This window comes from Pseudoliparis swirei, chromosome 22 (genome assembly GCF_029220125.1).
Source record: "Pseudoliparis swirei isolate HS2019 ecotype Mariana Trench chromosome 22, NWPU_hadal_v1, whole genome shotgun sequence".
Classification (NCBI taxonomy): Eukaryota; Metazoa; Chordata; class Actinopteri; order Perciformes; family Liparidae; genus Pseudoliparis; species Pseudoliparis swirei.
In genome coordinates, this window is record NC_079409.1 from 14,865,488 (window position 1) to 14,884,359 (window position 18,872).

The following is an 18,872-nucleotide window of genomic DNA, read 5'->3' on the forward strand; positions in this document are numbered from 1 at the left end:
GAAATCAAAATAAATCAGAAAATATAAAATATAGAAGAAAAAAAACTAACTATATTTATATATACTACCACATACATCTTCCATATAAATACGTGTTTAATCACATTTATAACTCAAGAATCGTTTTATAATTAATTCCCTTGAAAACCAAAAAGGAGTTCACCAGTCTTACATCCATTTCAACATTATTCCAAAATTGGACTCTGACAACAGAAATACATCTTCTTTTAATCCCTTTTTTAGCCTTTTGTACCGTGAGCTTACGAACATCTCAAATCATATTCACACTCATGTATTGAAAATAAACTTTGTACACAGTCTGACAGTGACTTCACTTTCGCTCTGTACATTGTCTGCATTATTTTATAATAAACCAAATCATTACATTTCATAACACGTGATCTGTAGAACAAAGGGTTTGTGTGCACTTAGTAGGGTTAAGGGTAGATGTTTTATGATTTGATGTTTCAGTCTGTTAGATTAAATAAATCAATAAATACAGAGCTGCCAACTTTTCAAAAAACCTTGGAGTGAGATTTTGTCGGGGGTGACCAATATGTTGCCGCGCACGCAGCCACACATGTTGGTGGCTCAAATATCAGGAATCTTGATTTAATGTGGCGTTGTACCCATGTTGTATCCGGCATTCTGGCCTGGCAAAGGGCTTTTACGAGACCTCTTTGCTACCTGAAAGAATTAAAATGTTTTTTAATAACTCTACTCTCATTTCCAAAAACATGCCTAATTATATTGCACAAATGTCCTGTCTTTATGTTAAATTCTTTAGAATACATCTTACTTGTTCAAAGAGCTGTTTTGAAATTTTGTGAGAGGGTCCTTTTCCTAGGCCTGCAAATAAAAAGATAAATGCTTTGTGGGCAGCCTTCATAAACAATGCTCTGATGTGTTGAGCATGCAGTCTACCAAGAGGTTAACACGGTGCTCTCCTGCTGCTTGTTATGACAGCTGAGTTTACATCAACACACAAAATCACACGCACAACCACAACACATTATTTTTTTCAAGATGTAAAGTTTAAGAGAGTGAGTACTTAAAGCCCCATTATGTAGTTTTTCCCTTTTAGCGCCCCCTTCAGTTTTTGAGGTATTTAACGTTTACTTCAGTGTCGTAAATACCCAGTTACGATAGATGCAGCCTCGCATAAACTTGTATTGAGTTGGGATCATGTGTTGTCCTGTATTATAATAATAATTATTATTATTGTTATTATTTGTACGTGTCACGGGTTAGAAAAGGTGACGAGGGGGAGGTGACGCAAGTTTTTTTTTGTTTGGAGCGCGCTGACAGGCGCGCTCCAAACATGCTGATGGAAATGTCATTCTTGCCTGTCTTCAAAACTTGAGAGCCCTGCTAATACGAAGACTGCGCAGGAACACTGAACTGGGCCCAGCACCTACCGGACTAGGGTGAAGTAGCGCGGGGATTGAACGCGGCGCCTCGCCACGTTTCCGCCTGGTCGGTCAGCTGTTTGCCGGCTTTTGGGGGAGGGGTGTGTGTGTGTGTGCGCGTGCAGTCATTTACTTTTTTGGGGGGACTGCAAAGACTTTGGGACTGTCGGGATCCAGGGATTATACTTCGTTTTGAGTGGGTTTGATTGTTTGTAGTGGATGTGTTCATTTTGGGGGCTTGCCGATGCATTGAATTTGATTTAATATAATAACATTTGGGTTTCCGCATATCGACTGTGTTTTTTTCTTTTACGACCATTTGAGCAGAGAGAGTTAACACCAGAACTCGCAGATCCGCCCATTCCCTTTTTTTTGTGTGCGTATTGTACCTTTTCCCCTTGATTGAGTTGCTAAGGGCGAATTGTTACAACATAACCAAAAGAATGACAACATTTAGTTTAGATGAAATACCAATCGCGTTTTTAGCCTATATACGTTGTTTTCTAAATGTTTGAATGTGGAGTACGTGTGATCGAATACAATATTGTTGACAACACCAAAAAGCTACATAAAAAAGCTACCCTTATACTGTAGCTGCGAGCGTGGAGTGGCACTATATGACATTGCGTAATCACTGCCGGAAAGCAGGTCGAAGTACATCCGCCCCGGAGCGGGCGGCTCCAGAATCTTACATAGCGGAGTTATTTCCCCACAGACCCCCGATGGCAATGGCGGAGACGCAAATCGCCATATTAAAAGTCATTGTAGCGGCACAATTTTTTTCAAGCTGTTATTTTAACGTACAATTGTTACATAGTGTTGCTTTAAGTCTTAACTCTGGCTCTTTTAGCCATAAACCTCATTATATCACTCGAGGGCGGTCTTACACTTTAATCAGCACCTGCAAAGAAGCAAATGCCTTTCACCTGAGAAGATATATGTTGGTGAAACATGAGGGTATGAACACATTGCCAGGCTCAGGGAGGAGTCCATTGGGCACATTGTGCTTTTTGTCTGGATAATTACACAAAGAATTAAAAAATCATGATTCTCCTTAATTATCATTAACTGGTATAAAAAAAAAACATAAAACATACATAATCATAAATATAAGAATAAATCCTAGAACAAATGAATGAATTATAATAAAAAAGAGAAAATGATATGACAGTTTGTTGCCGTCTATGAACATTTCTCATGTGCAGCTCTTCCCGGCTGTCTGTGTAAACATAACTGTGTGTAGTCCACATATTACATTACATACACATTAAGACAACTGTTCCAGCTGTATTGGTGTGTTTTGATACACCATGAGTTATTGAAGGGATTGTTTTACATGTGAGGGCATGTTTGTCTGATAAAAAGCTTCATCAGTGAAACATACAGTGCTGAGCGAAAGACACATGCATACATGATTAAACACATATACAAATATTAAGTGTTAAATTGTTCGGAGTCCCCTGATAGAAAATGTGTTTTTGTGTGTATCTGAGGATTAACAGACAAAATGACAGTCTATTATTTAAATGGTTGGAACACACATCCTCCAGTTGATTTGAAAATTCCTTTCATACAGGACGGTATGAATTAACAACGTGATCACAGCATAACATGTTGTTGGTACATTTGATAACAAGATTGTATTCTTTATTTCCAAAAATATTTCCTGAAATTGATAACAATGTTATGTTTAGTAGAAAAGTATGTCCCCCCCCCTCATCTTTCCTCTCTCATACTTTTATGTTGCATCTATTGTCTCCTTAATCCAGTCCACATAATTAGCCACCTTGGTGTAATAGCCCTTGTACTGCCTCTCTTGACAGGGGGGTCCCCAGGACACAATGCCGGTCAGGCGATACGGCTCACTGCCTCCAGTCAGCATGGGCAAAACAAACGGACCCCCGCTGTCTTTCTTGCAGCTGTCCTTTCCCTCTGCTCCAGCACAGAACATATTATCAGTGAAAGTCATACGTTTCTCAGTGAAAGAAGTATTCTTACACTCTGCAAGGGAGTAGATCCCAATATGAGCGTATCTTAATAAAGCAGATGTGATGAAACGATCCTCCTCCACCTTTGTTATCCCCCAGCCTGACACGGTGCCTTGCTCATTTTCCAACAGGTCCCTGTTTACCATTGGCAGACAAATGGGAAGGAGGTGTGGACCTAAATTCACCCTGGAAGCGAATATAATAAGAGCAATATCATTGTCAAAATTGGTGCGTTTTACAGGAGGAATGCCTTTTATGTATTTTGGATGAATTATGATCCTCTCACTGTCCATGACGACTACATTAGACGACCTTTTTGATACGGTTCTTCCATCCATCAATCCAACGAACAGGCTCAAAGAGGTTTCCTCTGCCTCTCCCACGACATGAGCTGCTGTGACAGCCCATCGGTCATTGATCAGTGAGGCTCCTCCTCTACTCGGCTCTTTAATCAAAAGATGCCACAGTATCTCTCCCATGGTTGCACTTCTAACTCCTAAAATTCTGGCTGCACTTGGAGGGTGATTTTCAGGCTTCCCGCACACTGAAATACACAAGAAGTCTTAATATAAATTTGTAAGATTAAAAAGTGGCTAATATGAGAAAATGTGAGAAATCATTGAAGGTCATACCTTCAATGCATTTCGGCATCTCTGTCTGGCCTCCCCTTGATACCCATTCACCACTGGCACCGCAAGTGTACACGTCTGAAAGATTAGAGAGCACTTTGGTGAAACAAAAGAAAACTTTACATCCTTAAAAGCTTGTGAAGGAATCAGAAAATAAAGTGTACACTCTTCTTATATTCACCATCTCCTCCCAGTGTGTAGTACGTTGAGCTGCAGTTAAACTGAATCTGGTCTTTGCACCGAGTATGTGGGTTATCTGAGCCCACCAACTGAAGGATGCCATCTTCTGGGATATTAGGATATCCACAATCCACAGCTGCACATGGGGTAAAAAAACATTGTGGAAGACAATGTAAAAAAAAAACACCAAGAAATTCAATAGAACATTTCAGATAAAATGGTTACAGTCAAACTCACGTTCACAGGCGTCATTGGGAGTCCATACACCCGTGTTCTGACAGACCGCCACATACTGTGATGACGGGGTGTCTTGCTACTTATCAAAAGGATAACTTAATTAGCTTAAAAATGAGCTTAAATACAAGCAATGTACATATATGAAAACTTCTGCTTCTCTGTATACTCACAGTATCTAAAAAGTGGCCAAGATCACAAGTTACTGTCACTGTTTCACCCTCACGATATTCCGCCTGCTGAGGAGTCGCAGTGGAGTGCGAGGTCACCACAGACGGACAGACCACGTCTGTAACGGACATGTGAAAAGAACAAACAGGATCACTTGAGATCCGTCAACGACACATTTCATCACAAATACTGCTTTCCCATCGTGTCACAGGTGAGGAGGCTGCAGCACCTCTGGTCCTGAAGTGGAGCCTGAAGCGATGGTTAGTGCCGAAGCCATCAGAGGTGAAGCGGATCTGGACGCGATGTGAGTGAGTGAGAAAGGGAGATGGGGGCGGCGTGCGGCCACAGAACGGCCCCAGAATCCCAGAGGGAGTCTCAATCTGCAAACACCAGAGGAGACGTCTCACATGGTACGCGTCTCAAGCTTCTCTCTGCTCAGGCGCCTCTTGAAACATACAGTGGGTACGGAAAGTATTCAGACCCCTTTAAAATCACTCTTTGTTTCATTGCAGCCATTTGCTAAATTCTAAAAAGTTCATTTTATTTCTCATTAATGTACACTCAGCACCGCATCTTGACAGAAAACAGAAATGTAGAAATGTTTGCAAATTTATAAAAGAAGAAAAACTGATATATCACATGGTCCTAAGTATTTATACCCTTTGCTCACCATTGAGTAGAAGCACCCTGTGGAGCTAGTACAGCCATGAGTCTTCTTGGGAATGATGCAACAAGTTTTCCGTACCTACTGTACATGTGTCTGAGAGTCAGTCTGCACAGGGCCTAGAAAATGACTAACCGCAAATATAAATAAAAAAACAGGTTTGCACAAATATTCCAACTGAAGAGAAAGCCACCATTATTATTATTATTATTTTGTAACTTGTCTGATGACTAAATGCCATGAAATGACCTGGTAACACGGAGAGCCTATAAAATGTTAAAAATAAGATGTGTACTAGTTGTTAAATTCATTTGTCTGAACTTCCACTTTGTTTCCGGCTTTGTCCAGTGTAGAACAATCTGGTATTTAAGTATTTGAACTCAACACCTACCCTGAGTGCATCTATGCACTGGCCATCAGGGCTTTGCTCCACATTGAAATCTTCATAAAAGTGCAACTCCAGCTGCAGGGTGGCCTCCGCAGACAAGGTGTAGCGACAGTTAGCGTTCTCTGCATAGGGAGCAGGAGCCAGGAGGGTCTGGATACGTCTCCATTGTTCAGCTCTGACAGATCCTGAGTACAACTCACTGTGTTGAAGAAAACATTTCATTGTCATCCCCGTCAACAAAATCCATGATTACACAATCATCCTCTGGTGTGATTCTCCTCCTCTCCCTCCTCTTCTCCCTCCTCTTCGCCCTCCTCTCCCCCAGTTGGCCTGCTTCTGCTTCCTTTATTGCGTCATTTTCACTTCATCTTACAGTTTTGATTCGCCTTCCTTGATTTGTCTTCCTCCGTCTAATTTGAACTCCTCATTCTGTACGTTATTTACTGGTCTGAGTCGTGAGGCTATTTGTACCTGTGCAAGTGTGTTTGTCCACATCCAGGTAGTCGCCATGGCGACAGGAGCAGTGGTACCCTCCGATGTCGTTGTGACAGAACTGTGTGCAGCCGTTGTCGGGGTCGTCCTTACATTCATCAAAGTCTGAGGGAGGAAATTAATGAGAGGTCAGTTTAAAGGAATCGTTGGACCTTTGTTGTTTCCGTGGTGATGATGATTCACTTGCTACAAAACCCCAGGAATTATAAAAATATAAAAACACTCTCACAGTAAAGCACTGTCAGAAGCAGAAGATCAACACGACTCTCATTTCTATACTTTAAAGACGTGGCTGGAGCCACCAGCTGTTTAGCTGAGCTTAGCATAAACTCTGGAAACAGAGGAAACCACCGGCTCTGCACAAAGGGGTCAGGAGTGAGATCAGACACCAGCTATACGGTCAGCACCTTTCAAATGAAACTCAAAGACTTAATATGCAAAAGATGGTTCAGAAGCATAGGCGTTACTTATTTATTTCATATCGGAAAATAAATGCAATTCACCATAGACAAAATAACCCTGGATGATGATTATTTTTTTACATTTTCACTTATTCAATTCAATTCAATTCAGTTTATTTTGTATAGCCCAATATCACAAATTACAAATTTGCCTCAGTGGGCTTTACAATCTGTACACATAGACATCCCTGACCCAGGACCTCACATCGGATCAGGAAAAACTCCCAAGAAATAGAAAAAACCCTTTCATGGGGAAAATACTTATGACATTATATATATATTATAACATAACTGTTTCCAATTCAGCTTTAACAGCTACAACCTACAGCCATTGTGAATTGTTGTCTGACAATATCACCATCCTCAGAATTAACAGTGTGATGACAAAAGCATTCAGAGTGATGGAATACATTCATGTACACATTGAATCTCCTGGGGAACATGGATAAATAAAGAGGCGCAAAACAACAGACTTTGGTGGGACTCTTACAACTCAGTGTTTCATTTATTTCCTCCTCCACATCTCACCTTGATCGGTGTAAAACCCTCTGAAGCCGCTGTGCCTCTTGGTGTTTGAGTAGTCGGAGTGGAACGTGAGGGAGAGGCAGCCGCCCGGGGAGGAGACGAGCGAGGGATTAACAGTGGACTGGAGATCCTCAAATTCCCTTTTGCCACACAGAACTGAGATTCGGTTTCCATTTGAAAAGACCTACATAATGGTGTTGTAGAGGATACAATAACATTACTGTCATCAGTTATTAACCGTGACTTCTTACGGGACAACCATTTGAAGTTTACCATGACCCCTGACCTTTAGTGCGTCGTTTTCACAGTCTTGGCTATCCTCCAGGTCCAGGTGGATGAGCTTGATGGAGAGGGTGTGACCCTTATGGGCACACCTGCTCCAGTTCTGACTGGCATGGGGCAAATATCCAGTGGGATACCCTGGAGACTCCACCCCTCCCAGCAGCATCGAGTCGGCCGGGCGGGAGAATAGGAGAATCAGAAGACTGGAGAAGGTATGGAAGATACAAATGTTCAAGAGAGGAGGTGATACGTTGTCAAGGAAGGAAGAGGGAAGCGGAGAAACAGCAAAGACCACAAAGTTTAGAAAGAAAAAGGTATTATTTAATGTGAGAAAATCCAGTACATTAAACAATTCCAGAGAGCCAGAGACGAAGATGCATAAATCACAAAAACACTCATTCACAATGCCATAATCTAAATGTATTCACATCTCCTATCTTACTCCACACATCGTGCTTCTCATTACAGAGCGGTAATCTGTTTTAATCAACTGAAAGGAAAAAATCCAAACCCACCTTAATCTTATCATCGTGATCCGATCAAATCCCTTTTCTCAAATAAACTACATCAACATCTCTCCTTCCCCTTTTCTCCATAATGTATTCTTTCTCTCTGCCCTCCTTTCTTTCTCACTCATATTTTGCAAACGCAGGCGTTTTATAAAGCGCCATATTTTTGGGGTATGTTTGCAGTAACGAGGGAGTGACTGCTAGAAAGTGGGATGGCAGGAAGACAGACCGAGCCAAACGCCTTTCAGATCGTCCGTTAACTACAAAACCTCTTTGCAGTGTAAGCTGGGCAACATGCCCGCGCCCCTGGGACAAAGGTTCAGTGGAAACAATGGCGATGGACTGAGAGGAAAGGGTGTAGTGGAGAGAGGAAATGTATCATTTGTGTGCTAAAATCAGTCTTTGGTCCTGTAGCTATCCGGAAACACACACACACAGTTCACTACGCAGTGAGAGGGCTAGTACAGGAAGGAAACGAGGAGAGAGACACAGAGAAAGAGACCGAGAGAGAGAGACATGGAAGGGAAACCAGCAGATTAGGGTCACTGGGGTTTTCCACTGTGTAGGATTAGAAAAGCCATGAGAAGTAGTTAAGGCAGACCGAGAAGGGGGAAACACATGTGGAGTCACAGACAGCCCGGCAGCAGAAGGAGAGTCGAGCTCGTCAGAACAGGACAAAGGGTAAAGACGTGGCACCTTGAATGACGCTCCTTGACTTGAGATAATTAAATAGCTGCTTCAAGGAAGAGTGAAGAGAAAGATTGTAGTTTTCAACTGAGATATTTAACACACAGGTGGAGGACTGTCATCGAATGGGCGACAACTGCGAATATGAATTGCTCAAGTGAGGATAAGTACACGAAAAAAGATGGGATATGCTGTGATCGCTGTGCTGCAGGTCAGTCACCGTCTTAAAGCTACAGTTACCGGCTTGTCTTTTCTCATTGGATACACACTTCTTTGTAGAACTGTGCACCACAACACAGTATTTACTCAGCATTCCTCGCACACTGTATTTGCCTTCCAGCCTGACATCAGATGAATCTGTATCTCTCTGTGTTCTCTCAGGTCAGTACATGCTGGCGGAGTGTGACGACACACACACAACCAAGTGTGGTCCATGTGGACCTGGTAGGTACACAGCCACCAAAAATCACTTGCCGAAGTGTTACGTCTGCAAGGACTGCAGTTCCAGTAAGTCACACACACACACACACACACACACACACAGTTTCTTAGTACATATTGCAATGATCACAAATAGCATCACAAATCAACTTTTTCTACATCTTCCTCTTTCCCATGTTTATCTCATAAACCTCCGAGCTACCTTTTACTTTACGTAAAGGAGTATCCTCAACAGGGACCACATGTTTACACACAAATACACTGAAAAGGAGAGACCTCAGTAGCAGCAACAGAGGACTGACCCCCCTTCCAGCCCAGACTATGCCTCTCTTTGACTCTTCCAGTTAACAACCAGAGGAAAGTAAAGGACTGTACAGAGCAGGAGAACACGGTGTGTCGGTGTATGCCGGGTTTCTACTGCGTCAACGACCCCTGTGACCACTGCTGGGAAGTGACCCTCTGCCTTCTGGGAGAAGGGGTCAAGGTTCAAGGTCAGCTTCCATTGTCAAATGCAAAGTGGATTCGCAGTACAGCGAGTATTTCCCACCATGCAGAACACAGTACGAAATGGCAACTGAACTTTTTTTACTTTTCACAGCCGCTCACACGAATGACACGCTCTGCGCTCCGTGTCAAGACGGAACCTACAGCAACGTGACAGATTTCCACTCGGCCTGTCAAGCACACACCAGGTGAGGCTGCCTCTCCACTATTATTGTGTATTTTAAGCTGAAGGACGCCTCTTTGAGTGTACTGATCCTCACTTGAGCAATTCATATTCGCAGTTGTTGCCCATTCGATGACAGTCCTCCACCTGTGTCTGTAATGTGATGGGATATGACGTGCATCATGTATTAGTCATCCATCGAGATGGGTTGACGTTATCAGTCTACGAGCTCGCAATATCCCCTCCACATCTTCTGGGACTATATTTCCTCCACACTCAAGGAACGGTTTCTTGAGCTTCTCTGGAGCGTTGACATGTCCCATGCAGTCGGCTGTACAGGGACCAACATTAAACATTCCCTGTGAAGAAAAAGGTGTCATTGTTTCGTAAATTTATAAAGAGTGTAACTTCCCTTGGAATATTTCCTTAAATATTCCCCCAAAATCCAATTTTTTTAACCCTAGTTGTAGATACACTACAGATTATGCAGGTACTAATTTGTTTGGGTTTGTATGTTGTTTTCAGATGTGAGGACTTCGGAAGAGTGTTGAAAACTCCAGGAACCCCAAAAGCTGACGCCATCTGTGGCAACTTCAAATCTCGTAGGTCTCCATATTAACATTAAGGCTGTTGGTACAGATGTAGATCATCTCTTTAGATCGTAAAATCTTCTAAAGTAAAAGAAAGAAGAGAAAACGTGTGCAATGAGCTCTTATCATGCGTGAGTTCCTCTCGACCTTCAGTTCCTCTGTCACATGACCAAATGAGAGGAAGTAGAAGTATCACAGCAAAAATCATTCCTGAGGAATAAAGTAATGGAGGCCACTTGCTGCAGTAAGTAAGAGTCAGAAGGGCGATTCTGTTGTGACTATGGCAATAAAGCGTCAGCCTATGAGAATAGACATTAAAGCTGCAGTAATCATAACATAAATGTATCAAATGACAATGAGAAGATAATAAATGACCATAAGAAGACAATAAATGACAATGAAAAGACAATAAATGACAATTAGAAGACAATAAATGACAATTAAAAGACAATAAATGACAGTGTGAAGATCATTTATTGTCTTCACATAGAGGGATTGAAGGGGTCTCTGGAGCTTCATAGCGACTGGTGAGTGTCAACGCATTGATCCGGGTCTTAACGTTGATCCTAGCGGCTCTCACGGAGGCATTTCTGGCCAAAACTGCTTTAAAAGGCACCAACAGTTAGCGAGTAGCTGGCAGACTTAATCGAGCGTTTCTGGAAACTAAATGTTTTCATCTGACGAAAAGAATAATCAGTTCAATCACAGGTGCTGAGGAGACAATAACAGTTTACATGATTGATTAGTAGTAAAGCATGAATAGTTCATATATCACTGGTGTAGAAAACATAATAGCACCGTAGTATTAGTTGTGTATGTTATTCACATTAATACAGTTTCAACCCACATGTGAATGACTTGTAAACGTGTATAAATAGTTAATAAAGAGGAGAAATAACTGCTGACAAACACATTCGTTAACACATCTCTCTTAATATTACAATATACATGTAACAGACATAACCATCACGCTCGTTTAGGTCACGTGATACCTCCGACCCCAAGAACAAACCTCCTCAAATGTAGATATTTTATGTGCAATCATTGCTTGGAATTTACTACCTCATCATGTATCTCATAGAGGTAATACATTTTCATTTAAAAAACAATTAATTTGATACACTTGGTATTAACTCCTTTTGTAGACATCTGATCTTTCTTTGTATAAATTACTGATGTACTGCACACATCCCGGTCCTCGATTGCACTTTATTTATTTATTATTATTCTGTCCGTACTATTTTTAACTGTTTGTTTCACGTCATGTTTTGCATGTTTGTATGCATTACATGTTTTCCTTTCTGTGGACCCCAGGAAGAAGCGCCAGCTAACGGGATCCCGTTAATAAACTGAAGTTTCTCCTCTCTCGGTTCTCCAGATTGTCCCTGGATATTACCCACAGGCCTGTGGTCCGGACTCTTGTTGACGGCACTCATCCTGTTCGGTCTCATTTGCTGGAGGGCCAAACGCAAGTCATACAAAGCAGGTGTGTACAACGTGTAGCATGCACAGGACTGTTCCTCACACACTTTGGTTAAAGTCTTCCAGAGGAGTCAACAAAGCGACGTACAGACATGCCCACTCGCCGTAGGAACTAAGCACACAACTCAGTTGAAGGTCACTGCATGAGTGTTTCACCAACACCTCGCCAGTGTTTCCTTCAAAGCCAATCTATCGTTAAAATCAGGTCGAATCCAATTTGCACACCTGATTTTTTTCATATTACTCGGTGCGGTCTAGAATTAATCTATGCAAAAGGAAATGTCACAAAAGAAGAAAGTGAAATCCCCAGAAAGGTCAAATAAGAAGTTGTGTACGGTGACGTTAGAGGAGCTCGCCGATCACGACAAACTGAGTGAGGAAACCACATCCTGCACATATTCAGACTCACACAACTATTTGGTATGATGTGACGCACGCTTCACAGGCAACAACTCATACAGAGAAAGCGACGCAGAGCGTCTCAGGATTGTTTTGGCTGACGTTCAGTTGTATTTCTTTGACATTTATGTGTTTCCAGTAAAGCAATGTGGCAATACTGGAAATCACAGACACCATACAATTAATTGAGACAAGATTGTGCTTAACTAGTTTAAGATTCCAGTCTGCATCTTACACAATAGGAGTGCAGGGATGATGTAACCTCAACAGTTAGCTCTATACTGGGTCCCTTGACCAAAATCCAATGGGATATTTCCATTGGACTTTTGATTATTTCAGAAAATAAAAAGTATAATACTTATAGATGTTGTTCAGCAAGGTCATCTTTTCCCTGTCTGCCGGAATTTGGTTTGACCCAAATATATCCAGGAGCATGCAGCGTGTCCCTTTCCCCACACGGCCACGAGACCAGATAACCTGTTGATTTGTAACTGCTGTGAGTCAAGTCAGACTTTTTATCCACAGAAAAAAAAGAAACGAGGACATTTTTACAAAACCCTTTCACGTCTACAGGAGGTGAGTGTTTCAGATATGTCTGAAGAGCACCAATTACATTTTAAATCACACTGAGTTTTGCTGAATTTTGTGTTTGAATGTTGTGTTTTGATGTGATTTAAATATAAAAAAGCTTTTCCTCGAAACAAATTTGTTCAGATACAAAAGTCACACTTCACATCTGAATGAATATTGGTGCCGAATAAATGATTGTTTGAATGTGAGAGATTATAGATTAAATCACACAAACCTTTTGTCTTGAGGTAGATTACCAAGTGAGAGACACTATTAAACTATCTTTTTACTGTAGATCGTGATCACAGTGGATAATGATTGTTGCATTAATACTGATGACGCCCTACATGTGACAGCCGACTCCTGTGTCGCCATTTCTCTGGTTGAAATGGCGGCGGCAGCACCGAGCCCTCAGCCGGAGACGTCTTCACCCATCACAGAGGGTCACCACCGGGACAGCTGCCCCCTGGAGGGCTGCACACCACCACTGTTTATCCCAGGTGCTGAGACCTTGACCACTGCTGCACGCACACCCACATACACATACACACACACACACACACACACACACACACCAGGTTTACACAATTCAATTAAAGTCTTTGTATATTGGCCTTTCTCAAATATCTTAATAAGAGATTATACATTTGAGAGATGATAGGCAATGTGAGCGACAGGGTGTGACCACGCAGTAGACGGATATGACTTTGTGCTTCATGGCCGGTGACGTCAATGTCATCTCTGAACCCGAAAACTACTTCAGAGAAAAGAGATAATCCACGTGTTACTGTTATTCAACTGAGCTCATACCCGTTGGCCATATGCACTGTCAGTTTGGGACGCCATGTTTGTCCAGTTTGATCTCTTTGCTAGGAATAAATCACAGGCCAAAAGCAACAACAACAACAACAACAACAACAACGTCTTCTTGGACAAACTTAAGTTTGAATTGTTTGTATCTGGAGAACCGCTCCCCTTTAAATGTGATTAGTTTGACCAGAAGATGAGTTCATGACATGTTCCCGCAGTTGTTATCTTCTTGAAAAAGACATGAGTTGCTCACAACGTCTGCTTTCCACGAGCGCTGTCCCCAAACTCGGGGCGATTCATTAAATATTGAGCGCGAGGCATAGCTGCCTATCATGCCGTGCTCATTTAACCCTTGTGTTGCCTTCGGGTCATTTTGACCCGATTAAATATTTAACCCTCCCCCCGCCTTTGGGTCATTTTGACCCGATTCAATGTTTCACCCTCCTGTTACCTTTATATTTACTAACATATTTTACCCTTTGGGTTCAATTTGACGCCAGCAATTAAAACCTCCAGAAAATTATTAGAATTAATATTGTTTTCCAAGTTTAAGTGTGAGGCACTTTATGTTTGTTTGTTGACTACCGAAAGAACACCGACATTAAACATTGAATGGGGTCAAATTAACCCGAAGGCGGCAGGAGGGTTAAATATTGAATCGGGTCAAAATGACCCGAAGGCAACACAAGGGTTAAAGCACATTTTAAAAAGTGACCTCATATTTTAGAGTAATAGTAAATGAAAGTGTGTGATTTTTATGTCATTCATTAATCTAAACTATATCAACTTCTAAGCTGACTAGTACCACACTTGTTTTCCTACTGCCAACCGGTATAGTATAGGGCTTTGTCTCACTTGCCCTCAATGACCTGTGACCAGTGTCCACATAAGTAAATGTTTTGATAAGAACCAACTAGGAAAATGTACACTACCGTTCAAAAGTTTGGGGTCACTTAGAAATGTCTTTATTTTTCAAAGAAAAGCACTGTTTTTTCAATAAAGATAACATTAATCAGAAATACACACTATACATTGTTAATGTGGTAAATGACTATTCAAGGTGGAAACGTCTGGTTTCTAATGAAATATCTCCATAGGTGTATAGAGGCCCATTTCCATCAACTATCACTCCAGTGTTCTAATGGTACATTGTGTTTGCTAATCGCCTTAGAAGACTAATATCTGATTAGAAAACCCTTGTGCAATTATGTTAGCACAGATGAAAACAGTTATGCTGGTGATATAAGCTATACAACTGGCCTTCCTTTGAGCTTGAAGTTTGAAGAACAAAATTAATACTTCAAATATTAATCATTATTTCTAACCTTGTCAATGTCTTGACTATATGTTTTATTCAATTTTCAATTCATTTGATAAATAAAAGTGAGTTTTCATGGAAGACACAAAATTGTCTGGATGACCCCAAACTTTTGAACGGTAGTGTAGATTGGTGACAAACCTGAATAAAAGTTAAGCAACATAAGAAAGCAGAGGCTTTGATCGATGATGTGGCCGCACAGTCACTAAATAACAACTCCTTTGTTAGACGGCGCTCTAAGTCAGCATCAAAACACCAGACGGGGTTATTATCTTTCGGCCGGTTTTCAACCCACAGGTATCACACACTTTTTGTTTAAAACAAATCCCTTTTCCTGCCAAGTCTATGTTGACTTCCCATGCTCATAAAAGCTTTCTGCCCCATTAAGATGACCCATAATCCACACAAAGAGCAATGCGTGTTTGAAGTAACTTTGATTGTATTGTTCGTCGTCCTCCTCAGATGACAGTGTGGTCAGTTGCGACACACATGAACACGTGGATGGCAGCCACCCCCAAACTCCACTGAGGGCTTCAGTTTCATTCACTGACTCCCACCACATCAATGGGAACGCTGGATATCGCCCCGGACACTTCTTGAGGACCTACTCAGAGCCACAGGAGGACGAGTGGTGTGGGACATGATCAAGTAAATATTCTTGAAACAGCAGAGTGAGCTCAGAGTCCTCTTCTGGCTTGGAGAAGCTCCAAACTGGACGAGTTTATACCAAAATAAAACAAGATTTCTCTCTTTATGAAGAGTTTAGGGGGGGCTGACGGTTTGCTGCCCCCTGCAGGACTGTAACAAGAAGTTCATCTAAAGTAATGAGATATTTCTGTGACGCATGTACAATAAACAAAACCTGTTATTTTAGAATCAGTCTCTCTGATGAGAACTCGTGTTAGTGGCTTGTAGCTCCAGCTCAGACGTGCCTCAATTAAAGTGAGTCTGGTATATTCTATATTTGTATTATTCTAGTCATATCCCATGAAAAAGCCCAAACCAACAATTAATGCATCCTTAACGAGTTGAAGGGTGACGTGTTACTTCATCACCATGACGATTAGCACTGCAGCTGAAGTTGAACCTATCCCCCTGCAAACGCTTTATTTACTCCCATTAGTAACTATTGATAAAAACTAGTGTCCAGCCACTTCAAATAATTACTGAACCCTTTTTTAGGTTGAACTAAATATTTGTGAGCAAGTCTCAAGTGCTCTGTTTTATTCTTTAAATGACATCTTACGACACACACACAGGATTGGGGCTGAGTGCCAGAGGCTGCTGAGAGACCGATCCACCGAAAGTCTTTTCATGGGATTCGTTTAACTATTTCCTGGCTTAACCTTTACTGTAAATGATGTATTTTGAAACGATAACTTAAAGGATATCTAATTAAACTTATATTGTTAAGGATTTGGATTCATAATTGTAATCTTTTAAAGTATAAAGTATTTCATATGACCATTACATTTCAGTATTTGTAAACTATAAAAAACTTTAAAATGTGTCGCGGCGCTGGTGTAATGAATTAAAGACGCAGCAGTGATGACGGATGTATGATTAGTTTATAACATATAAGATCGGTAGTGCAATACGAGGAAGTCGGTTGGGATGTTTACACAAGTCGTTCTTTTTTTCAGTTAGTACCACCAGACGATTAAGATGTACACGTACATTTAAGTATTTTCAAAGATGTTCAGTCATATTTTGACATTTCAAAATAGAGTTGATTAGAATAAAAATTAAAAACGATAAACATTATTCAGACTTGTACCTTATCCTTAACTACATTTAATTACGTATGAGTCCACTAAAACACATGTGCGGCTTCTTCAAACGGCCTTCTTGAAGACTTGCTTTGCAACGACGCCTTCAACTCTCATCTCCTGCAGAGAGGAAAACACCACATGGTGGGAGAAGGGGGGGGGAGACAGTGTGTCACATCAAAGGAAAGTGAAATAAGTGGCACACAAACCGCCAGGGACTGTATACAAAATACAATCCCGTCCCCACACACCTCCCTCTCCGACCTCTAATCCATCTCCTATTCAATCACCATCTACTCATCTCCTCCTTTGACCCCCCCTAGCCCCCTCCCCCAGCTCCCCCCTCATTCTCAAACACTCTTAATTATTCTCTCGCTGCTCTCCTCTCCTGCTTTGTGTAACCTTTCAAATCCACCATCTTAGAGCCTGATCCTCGCTGGTATTTCTTGAACAACGCGATACTTTGTCCTGCAACTTATGAGCGTTCCTGCCAGAGCTCTTTAGTGAGACAACGGAGAGGGAAATCTTAATCAGCATTGACAGATTATCTGACAGCTTCCACTGTTTTACAACCAAGACGAGAAGAAACTCTCTCTCTCTCTCTTGTCCCGAGTTAGGGCAGCACTTTATAAAAGGCATGCATTCAAGAGTCCTGCTGCCCTTCTTCTAGGCTCCTACTTCCCCCCTCAAGCCCTCAAGCCTCTTTCTTCCCACAGAGACAGTAGTGTAGTGCAACGGAAAGAGGAAATGATTACTTCAACTGAGTTATTTGCATGTTTAGCACATCACTTTTACCCCCCCCCCCCCCCCACACACACACACACACACCCTTACCAAGTGCAGCTTATCCCCCTCCAGCCAGTGTGTCCAGCCTCGTCCTTCCTTCTCTCCTTGCTGTTGACAAAGCAGGTTGTCTCCTTCCCAACTCACTGTGGTCTACATGAAGACAGACGTGTGGTGCCATTAGTATGTAGAGCAGCTCTCTGGAGTCTCTGTTCATTCAGGGTGACCGGGAGTTCACATTTATTTTCTTGTGTTTTGCTTCCGTTTTCTCTCTTTTTTTCGTTGTTATTTTGTCCACTGAACGTGCTGCTGTTTCTGATTCCTGGAAGGGTTTGGTGTTTTTTTTTATCCTCTGCTTTTTGAACACACGCATCCCTCAAAGGGCTTTAAAGCCAGTTCCAACACAAAGACACAGCGGTAGGTCGTTTGACTCTCCGCAGACATTCCTAATTAAATCTAACAAGTTATGATTCTATATATTTATTGTATCGGCTAGCCTGTCCACATGTCCACACAAGATCACGTTTATATTCAGAATAACACAACACACCTGACAAGTACGACCGTCCACGGGTCCCAAGTCTTCGGTGAATTCTTTTCCGATAGTGAAATCCATGTTGAAGTTCTTGAAGGTGGTGAGAGTGCGGATCTTCATGGCCCCTGTGGCCGGGTCATGGACGATCTCCTTGCTGGGCTTCAACAAACACACGATCTTCCTCAGGGCAAAATTAATATCTGAGAGAAGATAAGTAATAACAGGATTAATATACCATGAGCTCGACTGTATTGTTGCTTTATTAAAAGTGGATCTTTGTCTTGTCCCACAGACAGAGTGGATACACCCATGTGAATGTGTGTGTGTGTGTGTGGCTCCGGGGTCATGGAAAGGACAAGGTGGTGATTTCATTTCACTAATGTGCAGCTGCAAATGGAGATGATGCACATTATGAAATCAATGATTAAAACGATTAACTCAAAGCATCAAAAACAATAACAAATACACTAGTATCTAATTAAAGGTGAAACAAAGTCTGAACGTGAGGTTTAATACATGAAAAGCATATTCCGGGCTTGCAGCTGTGTGGGAGCTCCACCGGTGGACTGGCTTACCTAAAGCTGCGAGGTAGGAGTCCATGTTGTCCTGCTCCACCATATGAAACGTGCCGGAATAATCAGGTTTAGACATTTTGTTCCCTCCAAAACTCCAGGCGAGCAGAGATGTTGTACTCGGCCTCCTCTTCTGCTTCCTTCCCTCCTTGAGTCCGGCCTGCAGCCCGGGGCAGATGTGCTGGCGCCTGGCTGGAGATCAATTTCACTTGCGCAACGTTCCTGGATAATGCCGCGAGTCAAGACGCGTAAAATGAGACTGTTACTCGGTGGGTCGGTCTGCAGTGGACGTCCTCTCGGGTGGAGACTCAGCCGTG

At 41.9% G+C, this 18,872-nt stretch overlaps 3 protein-coding genes across 3 annotated transcripts; 1 reads left to right on the forward strand and 2 right to left on the reverse strand.

The window, feature by feature from the left end:
• Window positions 1-2,747: 2,747 nt before the first annotated feature.
• c1s.2 (complement component 1, s subcomponent .2) lies at window positions 2,748-7,986 on the reverse strand. Its single transcript, XM_056445191.1, is given in 12 exon segments — window positions 2,748-3,941; window positions 4,030-4,104; window positions 4,208-4,342; window positions 4,444-4,519; window positions 4,614-4,729; window positions 4,841-4,991; window positions 5,667-5,801; window positions 5,804-5,862; window positions 6,135-6,260; window positions 7,145-7,325; window positions 7,428-7,626; window positions 7,939-7,986. Coding segments are annotated over 12 exon segments (2,061 nt in total). The 5' UTR covers window positions 7,953-7,986; the 3' UTR covers window positions 2,748-3,147.
• A 224-nt stretch (window positions 7,987-8,210) lies between these two features.
• On the forward strand, window positions 8,211-16,312 carry LOC130213471 (tumor necrosis factor receptor superfamily member 5). The gene is made up of 10 exons (XM_056445155.1): window positions 8,211-8,613; window positions 8,727-8,830; window positions 9,001-9,126; window positions 9,405-9,551; window positions 9,659-9,752; window positions 10,253-10,329; window positions 11,696-11,803; window positions 12,724-12,774; window positions 13,125-13,268; window positions 15,359-16,312. Exons 2-10 carry the CDS (start codon window positions 8,764-8,766, stop codon window positions 15,538-15,540), a joined length of 996 nt encoding a protein of 331 aa, XP_056301130.1. The 5' UTR covers window positions 8,211-8,613; window positions 8,727-8,763; the 3' UTR covers window positions 15,541-16,312.
• A 133-nt stretch (window positions 16,313-16,445) lies between these two features.
• rbp5 (retinol binding protein 1a, cellular) lies at window positions 16,446-18,851 on the reverse strand. The gene is made up of 4 exons (XM_056445184.1): window positions 18,559-18,851; window positions 17,999-18,183; window positions 17,500-17,601; window positions 16,446-16,785 (listed from the first exon to the last, which is right to left on the reverse strand). Exons 1-4 carry the CDS (start codon window positions 18,632-18,634, stop codon window positions 16,732-16,734), a joined length of 417 nt encoding a protein of 138 aa, XP_056301159.1. The 5' UTR covers window positions 18,635-18,851; the 3' UTR covers window positions 16,446-16,731.
• Window positions 18,852-18,872: the final 21 nt, after the last annotated feature.